The 11,228-nt window shown below is 47.0% G+C and overlaps 1 protein-coding gene across 1 annotated transcript; it reads left to right on the top strand.

The window, feature by feature from the left end:
* The first annotated feature begins 2,398 nt into the window (after window positions 1-2,398).
* Esx1 (ESX homeobox 1) lies at window positions 2,399-8,473 on the top strand. Its single transcript, XM_070039000.1, has 3 exons — window positions 2,399-2,469; window positions 5,625-5,670; window positions 7,591-8,473. Exons 1-3 carry the CDS (start codon window positions 2,423-2,425, stop codon window positions 8,332-8,334), a joined length of 837 nt encoding a protein of 278 aa, XP_069895101.1. The 5' UTR covers window positions 2,399-2,422; the 3' UTR covers window positions 8,335-8,473.
* The last annotated feature ends 2,755 nt before the right edge of the window (window positions 8,474-11,228 follow it).

Here is an 11,228-nt window from a genome sequence, read left to right on the forward strand (position 1 = left end):
CCTGATGCCCATGGGGCTCAGTCTTTTGTGTAAAAGAAAACAAGGGGCTAGGAATGTGACTTAGTGGTAGAGTGCTTGCCTAGCATGCATAAAGCCCTGGGTTCAATTCCTAAGTACCACATAAAAAGAAAACGGCAGAAGTGGCTATGTGGCTCAAGTGGTAGAGTGCTACCCTTGAGCAAAAGAAGCTCAGGAACAGTGCCCAGGTCACACACACACACACCCAGGACTGGCAAAAAAAAAAAAGCAGAAGAGCAGGAGGGGGGCAGGAGGAGGAGGAGGACAGGAACGGGGAGGGGAGGGGAGGGGAGGAGGAGGACGAGGAGGAGGAAGAAGAAGAAATGAGAATGGTTAAGGTAAGACAAATCATTTTTAGTGCAAATCATAGGGGTCACTCTCAGAAGCCCTCGTTCTTATATTAAGGATGCCTGCAGGTCCCATTAGCACCTGGAAAATTTTTTCAGACAACCACGCAGCCTTCACCCAGAGTGGACCCTCAAGATTTGATACATTATATATTATTTAGGCTGAAAAGGTCTGGAGAAGAGTTCCAGAAAATGGGAGCCGGGAGGAGAGGCCTGGGTAGTTGGGACCTGGGGAATTTCCCTAGTCCTCTCTGGCACGTTTGGAGGCTCCTGCAGAGCAGATTTCTGCAAAGCAAGTCGCAGAAAAGCAACGTAGTGGTGCAAAAGTTGCAAATGCCAGAAGCCTCTGGAGGGAGTGAGGTGCTGGAGGCATAAACTTCCTAGATATACGAAGTTTTTGACCGGTTAGCTGCGGGCCATTGTGGGTTATCTCTAAGCTTTCAAATCCTTGTAATTCTCTGTGGACACCCCAATCTCTAGACGGCTCTGCAGACCGACTTGGAAACTCTTGCTCCATAAATTCATGGCGAGGTCTAGTGATTTCAAAATGTCACAGCAAGTAGCCTGTTAACAGGTGTTGTGTCTTATCACCAGCTTGGTTTGCACGGTTTGAGCCAGAAACCTACAGAACTAGCTACTTCTACCATGCCTGACCAGCTCCTAGAAAGGGAAAGTTAACCAGACCTCAATGCGAGCTGGAATAAAAACTTCAACCCGATTGGGGCGATCAGGGCTGCGCGCGCTTTCCCTAGCACTATTTCTCCGACTTGGAGGGATGTAAAGGATACCTCCAAGTTGCGCAAAGTGCACCAATTTGAGGTTTAGGAGTGAGAACCTCCTGCAATCGCGGCACCGCTGACGGTAGAAGCTAGTGTGAGATCTCAGCCTCCTGCCCCTAAATCGTCTTTCACAATCCAACACAGCCCGTTCCTCCAACTGGCCCTGTGCCCAAGTGGAGAAGTTAATCTGCAAACTGGAGCAGCTTCTCCACACAGGATGCTCACTGCCTGTCCCTTTTCTTTCTTTCTTTCTTTCTTTCTTTCTTTCTTTCTTTCTTTCTTTCTTTCTTTCTTTCTTTCTTTCTTTCTGTCTGTCTGTCTGTCTGTCTTTCTTTCTTTCTTTCCTTTCTTTCTCTCTCTCTTTCTTTGTGTCTGTCTTTCTTTTGCCGGCTTTGACCTCCAAGTTTGGAGCGAGCGTACACCCTGTGCGACCCCCATGTACGATAATATGTTGCATTCCAGACTATGCTAGCATGCATTGCGGCGTCGTGCGCACGAGAACTTTCACCCAGGGGTCACCGTGGTACAATATATAAGGGGCGCAAGACGCCGACCTCGCCACAAGCGCACGAGCTCCCGTGCGCGCTTCTCCCCGCCTCAGCCCTGAGCTCCAGCTTCTTCGAAAGCCCGCCTGACATGGCTAGCAAGCCCACGACCAACAACTCCGAGGCCGACTGCGGTGCCTTGGGAGTTGTGAAGAAAGAAGAAGACGAATGTGGTTAGAGCCTACCCTAGACCGGGCCGAAGCTACTGCCAAGTCCTCTCAGAGGAACTTGCACGGGAGAAGCGCCTGCACGGGAGGCTGGGCGGCTGTCGCGGCTACCCCACTCCGGCCTCTACGGGCTGGGCTGTGGGCTTCAATGCCATGATTTTTCTCCCCCCTCTCGCGCTCTTTCTCGCTTTTCTCCCTCTCTCCCTTTCTCCTCTCTCGGTCTCCTTTCCGTTCCTCCTTTCCCAGACGCAAAGCCTGAATGCACTTTGGAGCCTGGAGAGGTGGAAGTCAAAGACGAAGCGCAACCGGGACAACTCCTGTCCGAAGCTGGTGGCGGAGCGGGAGGTGCCGGCTTCTCCGCGGAAGGGAACAACTGCTCGTGCGCCCAAGCCAGCTGGGGCTCTGGCGGCTTGGAGAAGCCGGACAGACCGCTACCGCCGCCCGCACTGCTGCCGCCGCCCGCATTGCTGCAGCCACCGGCACCTCAGGCGGTTGAGGAACTGCTGGTTCCGAACCGTCAGCAGCGCCGCTACCGCACCGCCTTCACCCAGTACCAACTGCAGGAGATGGAGGAGTGTTTCCAGCGCGTTCACTACCCCGACGTGTTCGCTCGGTAAGGGGCTTAGGACAGAGGTGGTGTGCATTTTGCTACCGGGCTCGGGCCTGTCTCTTGGGACCCCTTCCCTCCCGTCGGGAGCCAGACGACTCCGGCTCAACTGGAGCCAACCAGCCCTGGCCCTCCTTGGGTCGGTGGGCGGGGCGAGGCACCCAAGGGATTTGGGAGACCGCAGACGTGGGGGAGGGCTACCACTAAACTGTAGCTAGTGCAGCCAGTTCCATCCCGTCTTAAAGTCTGCGGGAGGAAAGGGCACGGGGGTCGGAACGGAAAAGTGCTAGAGTCCCCTTCGCAACCAATAAAATCCAGGCGCGGTGGCGTGCGTCTAGGATCTCAGCTGGGAGTGAAAGGCGGTCTGCGCGGGTAAACCTAGCTACAAGTAAGGAAGCGCTCAAGGTGGGAAGATGTTTGAATTCTGCCCACCGCATACATAAATGGGAGAACCTTTTCAAAAACTAAAGTTAAAGGGAGCTGGACACATAGCTCAAGTGGTAATTTGTTTTGGAAGTGTTTTTTAAATTAGTTTTGCATTGGATGTATTTGAATAATGAAGGATTTTTTTTCTGTGTATGTGTCGGTAATGGAGTTTGAACTCAGAGCTGGGCTCTGCCTCTCTTTCCCTCAAGGTTAGTGCTCTGTCACGAACCACAGCTCCACTTCTGCCTTTTATTTGGGGGGGGGGGGTTAATTGGAGATAAGAGTCTCACAGACGGGGTCTGGGAAGGTGGCTCAGTGGTAGAGCGCTTGCCTTGCATGCCAGAGGCCCTGGGTTCGATTCCTCAGCACCACATAAGCAGAGAAAAAAAAAAGCCGGCAGTGGCGATGTGGCTCAAGTGGTAGAGGGCTAGCCTTGAGCTGAAGAGCTGAGGGACAGCGCCCAGGCCCAGAGTTCAGGCCCCACAACCGGACCCCCCCCAAAAAAAGAATCTCACAGACTTTCCTCCTTGTGCTAGCATTGAACCGCCATCTTCAGATGTCAACCTCTGAATACCAATGACATGCCTGAGCCACCAGCGCCCACTGAATACTGAAGTATTGCTTAGCCATATAATGAAGTTTTTGTTGTTATTTTGGTTGTTTCTTTTCTTTTCTTTTCTTTTTTTTTTTTTTTTTTTTTTTTGTTGGTTGTGAGGCCTGATCTCTGGGCCTGGGCGCTGTCCCTCAGCTCTTCAGCTCAAGGCTAGCCCTCTACCACTTGAGCCACAGCGCCACTCCCGGCTTTTTTCTGCTTATGTGTTGCTGAGGAATCGAACCCAGGGCCTCATGCATGCACCTACCACTGAGCCAACTTCCCAGCTATAATAAAGTTTTGGTTTGTTTTTTTTTTTAAAGAGTCCTTTCTTCACAGTTGGTGCTCCAGGCCTCTGCTGCTCTTGCCTCAGACTAGTCCTGGTCCTGCCTTGAAGTGCTATTTTCTAACCTAGCAGCAGTTCATAGCTTGTCAATGCTAAGCGAGCTTACCCTAAAAAGCTCTGGTGTAGGAAGCACAGTGCCTATTCTGTCCCTGAGAGGAGCTGAAGAGGGTGGGGAGGGCTCCATGGGAGGCGGATAAGTGGGGGAGAAGGCAAGGAGGGCCAGGAAGGAGGCCAGGGGCAGATAGGGGCTGGGCGGAGGAGAGCCAGAGAAGCCTAGGAGAGAGGGGCAGAGGAAGAGGGCAGTCCACAGAGGACCCGGACATGGACCAATTGATGTACAAAAAGGGAAGGCTTTTTCTTCCTTCACCGGCCACAGAACAGCAAAGAATAATTTCTACAGAGAACTCATGGAAGTCGTTGAAGACTTAGCCTCTCTCCTTTAGAATAAATGGAACTGGCGCCAGATAGCTCTCACCTGTAATCCTAAACTGCTCGAGGTTCAAAGCCAGTCTGCGCAGGAAAGTCTGTGAGGGTCTTATCTCCCATTAACCACCAAACATGCCAGAAGTAGAGCTGTGGCTGAAGTGTTAAAATGCCAACTTTGAGCTTACAAAAGCTCATGGGCAGTGCCCAGGCCCTGAATTCAACCCCCGGGACTGGCACCAAAAAATAAACATAAAAGGGCTGGGAAGGTGGCTTAGTGGTAGAGCGCTTGCCTTGCATGCATGAGGCTCTGGGTTTGATTCCTCTACACCACATAAGCAAAAAGAAAAAAGCCAGAAGTGGTGCTGTGGCTCAAGTGGTAGAGCACTAGCCTTGAGCTGAAGAGCTGAGGGACAGCGCCCAGGCCCAGTGTTCAGGCCCCTAGACCCAGACTCTAAATAAATAAATAAACATAAAAAAGTGATTTGCAGTCTAGGAGCCATAGCCGAAGTGCCTAGCTAATGCAGCCTTCCTTCTAGCCTGTGGGGGGGCAGGGTGTGTGTTACACCCCTGCAGACAAACTTCACAACAAACATATCTGGGATTGATCTCTGCTGTTTCACAAGCAAAAAAAAAAATTAAAAAAAAAACACATTTATCTCACAAACTACCAGACATTTTTACAGATACTTCCTTGTGTGAGTTTCAGGTGTGTGTTTTTTTTTTTTTTTTTGTCGGTCGTGGGGCTTGAACTCTGGGCCTGGGCGCTGTCCCTCAGCTCTTCAGCTCAAGGCGAGCGCTCTACCACTTGAGCTACAGCGCCGCTTCCGGTTTTCTGGTGGTTTATTGGAGATAGGAGTCTCACGGTCTCTCCTGCCCGGGCTGGCTTTGAACCGCGATCCTCAGATCTCAGCCTCCTGAGTAGCTAGGATTACAGGCGTGAGCCACCAGCGCCCGGCTTTCAGGTGTGTTTTTGTGCTAGTATGCAGGCTTGAACAAGGAATCTCATACTCATGCTAGACACTGGTACTCCACTTGAGCCATGCCTGTAGTCCAGCTTTTGAAAGCAGATTAATTGGTAATAGAGTCTCTCAAGGTTTTCTGGCCATACTGGCTTCAAATCAGAATCCTCCAATCTCAGCCTCCTGAGTAAGTATTACTACAGGGGTTACCCTCTATTGCCCAGCTATTTATTTGTTTCTGTCTCATTAACAGACCAGTTGTCTATGGGGAAAACCCTCCCTAAAGAAAACTAAAAGATGTGTTGTTAAAAAGTACACACATTAGAAAGTGTGGATAGAAATAAGGGACACCAACATATTCCACTTTAGCCTGCACTCCAAACACTAATGATTTGCTCTTTTGTCCCCTCAGGGAGGAGCTTGCTCTGCGCCTGGGTTTGGCTGAAACTAGAGTGCAGGTCAGTGAATCTTATTAAAGCAATCTAGCAGATAACCATTCTAAAAGATGCTATCATTCTGTACATCTTAATTTGATATGTTTTCATTGTCTTTTTGATGTTTGGATCTCTCTCCTCTCTCCCTCCCTTGGTTCCTCCCCCTCCCCTCTCTGAGTATGTGCTGGGGGTTGAACCCAGGATCTGTTAAGAATATATAGAGGTACATCTTTAAGCACTTGCCTAGCATGAGGCCCTGGGGTTATTGCCAACACAACAAAACAAAAAAGACAGATGGGAGAAAGTTGCATAATGTTCCACTCACGTGAGAAAAAAATGGAAAGCTAGAGAAGAATTTTATCCAGTCAAATTTGTACATTGCAGATGCCACCCAAATTCGCCTTCATGAAATTACCAGATGCATAAGTGAATGTTCTCTTGAGGAATTTCTTACATCAAAGATTTTGTTTAGTATAGAGGTGGTATTTGTTTTGAAAAGATAGGTTTGCTGAAATTTGGTTTTGGAAGGTGTTCTTCAGGCCAGATTCTTACCGGTATTAATTTAAATGAATTTTCATTTATTCAGGCAGCAATGAACAATTTTGAAGGAATCAAAAGATAGCTATTTGAGAATATTTAAAAACCCAGTAACTGAGGGTCAGGCATAGTGACACTCAGTTATAATCCCACCTTTTCCAAGGCTAAGGTGAAATGCTACCCAAGGCAAAAGCCAGACCCTATATGACAAAAAAGTGAGGGTGTAAGCACATATGTGTACCTAGAAAAGCAGCCCAACAAAACCTCCCATTGAATACTGGCATGCTGGTGCCACAGATTAAGGTCACAGACAGGTCTAGCATCAGGTTGGAGAAAAGACAGAACAAAACTTAAGGTTTGCTTGTTTGCTTCCACAGTCACTCCTTCCTGGGTCTACCTGGACCTCTCAGTAGATTTCTGAAAGAAGGAAAGCAAAAAAAAAATCGCAAATAAGGAAATTTATAATGATCTACATTCTTTTAAAATTCTGCAGTATAAACACTTGTTTTTCTTTTTGTCTTTCTTTTCTTTTTATGGTATGCATGTTTGAAATCAGGACCTTATGCTTACCAGACGGTGCCTCTACCACTTGAGCGATACCCCTAGCCCTCCCTTGTGAAAACTTTTGATAATTTTCCTCCCTTTCTTTACCAAACATTATAGGAATAGATTTTTTTTTTACTACTTTTGTATGTTTTTATATTGTATAAGTACTGTACAGAGGGGTTACAGTTACATGAGTAAGGTAATGAGTACATTGCCTATCGAGCATTGTTGCCTCCTCCTTTGTTTTCCTCTACCATCCCTTCTCTCCCCACCTCCCCAACTCCTCACCCCTCTTCCCCCAGGCTCCCCGCTGTGTAAAGTTGACTTTTAACATACTGTCTTGTACATCTCATTGTTACAATGGGTCAACCTGTATCCCTATTTAAGCATTTTGGTTTTTCCCTTCCCCTCCCCAAATAAGAAAAATGTATATACAAGATGCAGAGATTTATTGGTGGTGGTTTAGGATTTTTTTTAAACCAGAATTGAAAATACTGACTTCACATGAGCCTACACTGCAACTAGACATTAAAGTCTAGACTATTTAGGCACAGGTTAATGCCACATTAACAATGGAGATTAAAATATCAAAGAGATTTCCAATGGCTGCCCCAGAAAAACAAGCCACAAAGTTTCTAGGACCGACTGCATGGTCATATCACCCTTTACTTTACTGTCACCTGTTTAATTTTCCAGAGGAAGGATGAGCCTTTAAAATGTACTAGGGTTTGAACTTGGGACCTTGTACTTTCTAGGCAGGTACTATATACTATACCACTGGGCCATACCTCCAGCCCTGCCTTTTTTCTAGTATGACATTAACTGTTCAATATACTAAGGCAATCTTTTTCTCCTCTGAAGATCTGGTTTCAGAATAGAAGAGCGAAGTGGAGACGAGAACAGAGGACCCGAGTATATAGTCATCTAATTCCTACCACTCTGAGCCCCCCGATTGGTATAATCATCAATGGGCCTTTTGGTCCAATTCCTGTTGTGGAGGCTACTTGGAAATATTTTCCCGTGGTGCCCCAGCCCATACGCTTCCCTCTAATGCCTGTGGTAACTCAGCCATTTCCACCACCCAGGATGCCCTGGCCGCCCATAGTGCCTATGCCTATGTTTCCTGGGCATCCTGGGTTTTCTGGGCCTCTTGGTCCTGCTGAGTATCCTGGATTTCCTGGTCCTGCTGGTCCTGCTGGGTTTCCTGGGCCTCTTGGGTTTCCGATGTGTGTTGGCCCTGCTAGACCTCCTGAGGCTCTTGACCATCCCGGGTTTCCTGGGCATGTTGGTCCCCTTGGTCCCATTGATCCCTTTGGTCCCCTTGGTCCCTTTGGTCCAGTTGGTCCCCTTGGTCCCAATGGTCCTCTTGGTCCCCCTGGTCCCATAGATCCCATTGGTCCCATGGGTCCCATGGGTCCCATGGGTCCTGTCGGACCTAATGAGCCTCTTGGGCTGCCTGGGCTTCTTGGGTTACCTGGGCCTGCTGGGTTTCTGGAGCATGCTGATCCTGGGCTTCCTCTGCTTCCTGGGCCTCCCTTGGACATGGGCCCTCAAGATATGCCTAAGAACCCCTTCCACAACAATCATTTCCACGCTCCTCAATAAAACACAGTTTGCGTGGCAACTTTTGTCCCAAAGTATTTTTCTGCCAGATTTAAAAAGTATCCACAGAGGAACCAAGATTAGTTCACCAAATACCTCTCAAATGAAATCCTGACAACTATGTTAGTGCCTTGTTTATTTTTGTTGTTGGCCTTATGCTTATATGTTGTTCAATAAAGTTTTCCATCAGCATCTTTTGTGTATTGGTTTTGAGTGCCAAATAGGGATGGTGGAGGATAGGTAGGAATTGCTAAGGGGATGTGATATGCATGGAATAATAAAGAGGTTTCCTTTTATAAGATAACATAGGTAAGTCAGTATTGCTAGGCTGTGCACACCACAGCATTCTCCAATTGCCTAAAGCACGTTTACAGTGAACTGCCAAGTGTCCTTCCACTCCCTCAAAGCCTCCCCATTCACATTTTCTCATTTCCCAGTTGGGAGAAAAGGTGGGAGGTGCTGATTCTGTGAGGAACAAATGGTATTTCCAGGTCCAGTCATGGGAGGAGGCTAGGTGGGAGGAACTGAGTCTCATGGGTAAAAATGATTTTTTTTCCAGGTAGGGTCATGTTCCAATTGTGCTTAGAAGGCCACGCCAAACCCTAAGCTCTTGGGGAAGCTTCCTAAAAGGCTATTATTCATGGAGCTCTAAGGGAGGGTAACCGCCAAACAGCTGCACAGTATTTCTTATATGCCAGTAACACTCCTGCCCAGTATTTTTTTTTGAGGGTCCAGGGGCTTGAACCTGCTCAGGGCTTGGTCTCTGAGCTTCTCTGTGCTCAAGGCTAGCATTCTACCACTTAAGGCACAGCTGTCCTTCTGCCTTTTTCTTTTCCTTTCTTATTGGCCAGTCCTGGGGCTTGAACTCAGGGCCTGGGCACTGTCCCTGAGCTGCTTTTTTGCTCAAGGCTAGCAGTCTACCACTTGAGTCACAGTGCCACTTCTGGCTTTTCTGTTTATTTGGTACTGAAGAATCAAAACCAGGACTTCATACATGCTAGGCAAGCATTCTACCACTAAGCCATATTCCCCAGCCCCTTTGGCTTTTTCTGAGTAGTTTATTGGAGATAAAAGAGTCTCACGGTCTTTGCTTGGGCTGGCTTCAAACCATGATCCTCAGATCTGGGTCTCTTGCATAGCTAGGATTACAGGTGTGAGCCACCAGCACCCAGCTCCAGTATTCTTAATTCTGTAATCTACTTCCCTCCATTCTGTGGAGAAGATAGGGAAATAGGAACCATTGTGGTCCTCAGACCCCCATCACACCAAAGGAGCTACAGAAAGGACCTCTATCAAGACAGAAAAATGTCCTTCACACCAGGCACTGTTGGCTCATTCTTATAATCCTACACACATGCCTAATGGCATCGTTAACAGGTGATTCTGAAACAACCACTCTAACTTCCTGCTATTGATTTCTTTCTTGTTAGACAATGTATTTTTGATGTTTTAAATCTTAAAAACCATGGGGTCAGTGCAAATAAAAATTCCAGAACCCTATTAGGATTTATCACCATTAGCTTAAAGGCCAAACAGCATCCAGCACATAAAATCATATCCAATCTGACACATACAGACAGAGCATATATTTTAACTCAGATTGCCTGGAAGATATATATGGGAATATTCTACCCCACAAGTACACGAGGTATTCAAGAGACATTTATACTTGTGTATGTGTAGATGTGCATATGAACATGCACGTACAATACTTCTGGGATTGATTGCCTTCCCTGAGCATTTTTGCTCAAGGCTAGCACCCTACAACTTGAGCTACACCTCAATTTCTGGCTTTTTAGTGATTAATTGGAGGTAAGAGTCGCATGGACTTTTCCTGCCGAGGCTCGCTTTGAACCATGATCCCCAGATCTCAGCCTCCTCAGTAGCTAGGATTGCAGTCCTGAGGCACTGGCTCCCAGCTCATTTATAATGTCTCTAAACTCATTTTTAACTGCAGCAGTTTAAATGTTCCCCTCATTCTAAGTTTAGTATGTATGTATGCATGCATGCATGCGTTTTTGTGCCAGTACTAGGCATTGAACTCAGGGCCTGTTCCTTAACATTTTCCCTCAGGGCTGGCTGACTACCATTTGAGCTATAGGTCCATTCCTAGCTTTTTGCCATCCCCTTTCCCATTCACTGCCACCAGTGAGAAATGAGAATGCCCCAGAGTAAATTAACTAACAAAGGTTATCTACCATCCCACCTTAAACTATGCAGCTCAGTAATGGGGTGGGGAGGGATTGCATGAAACTTTAGAGCTTCTGCATGGCAAAGGACAAAGCTAGCAAGATCAATAGAAAGCCTATGGATTGGGAGAAGATCTTCACTAGCCCTACAACAGACAAGGGCCTCATATCTCAAATATACTTAAACTCAAAAAAATTAAATCCCCCAAGAATAAATCCTCAAAGAAACAACCACACCATTAATAAATGGGCTAAAGACTTATAGAGAGACTTCTCTGAAGAGGAAATAAGAATGGCCAATAGATACATAAAGAAAGGCTCAACTTCTCTAGCCATAAAAGAAATGCAAATCAAAACAACATTGAGATTCCACCTCACCCCACTTAGAATGGCTATAATCAAGAAATCTAATAACAACAGGTGCTGGAGGCAATGTGGCCAAAAGGGAAGCCTAACCCATTGTTGGTGGGGGTGTAAATTTGTTCAACCACTTTGGAAGGCAGTATGGAGGTTCCTTAAGACTCCACATAGAGCTCCCCTATGACCCAGCAATCCCACTTTTGGGCATTTACTCAAAGGATAACAAACAAGGTCATACTAAAGCTACCAGCACAACTATGTTTATTGCAGCATTATTTACCATAGCTAAGATATGGAACCAAACCAGATGCCCCTCAGTAGATGAATGGATCAAGAAAATGTGACATA

Source organism: Dipodomys merriami, unplaced genomic scaffold (genome assembly GCF_024711535.1).
Source record: "Dipodomys merriami isolate MVZ:Mamm:240054 unplaced genomic scaffold, mDipMer1.0.p SCAF_3, whole genome shotgun sequence".
NCBI lineage: Eukaryota > Metazoa > Chordata > Mammalia > Rodentia > Heteromyidae > Dipodomys > Dipodomys merriami.

Excerpts from the sequence above, each read along its gene's own strand:
- Esx1 (XM_070039000.1), top strand. The coding sequence starts at position 2,423 with ATGGAGGAGTGTTTCCAGCGCGTTCACTACCCCGACGTGTTCGCTCG. Across the intron at positions 2,470-5,624 it reads TACCCCGACGTGTTCGCTCG|GGAGGAGCTTGCTCTGCGCC; the intron begins GTAAGGGGCTTA and ends TTGTCCCCTCAG. Across the intron at positions 5,671-7,590 it reads TGGCTGAAACTAGAGTGCAG|ATCTGGTTTCAGAATAGAAG; the intron begins GTCAGTGAATCT and ends TCTCCTCTGAAG.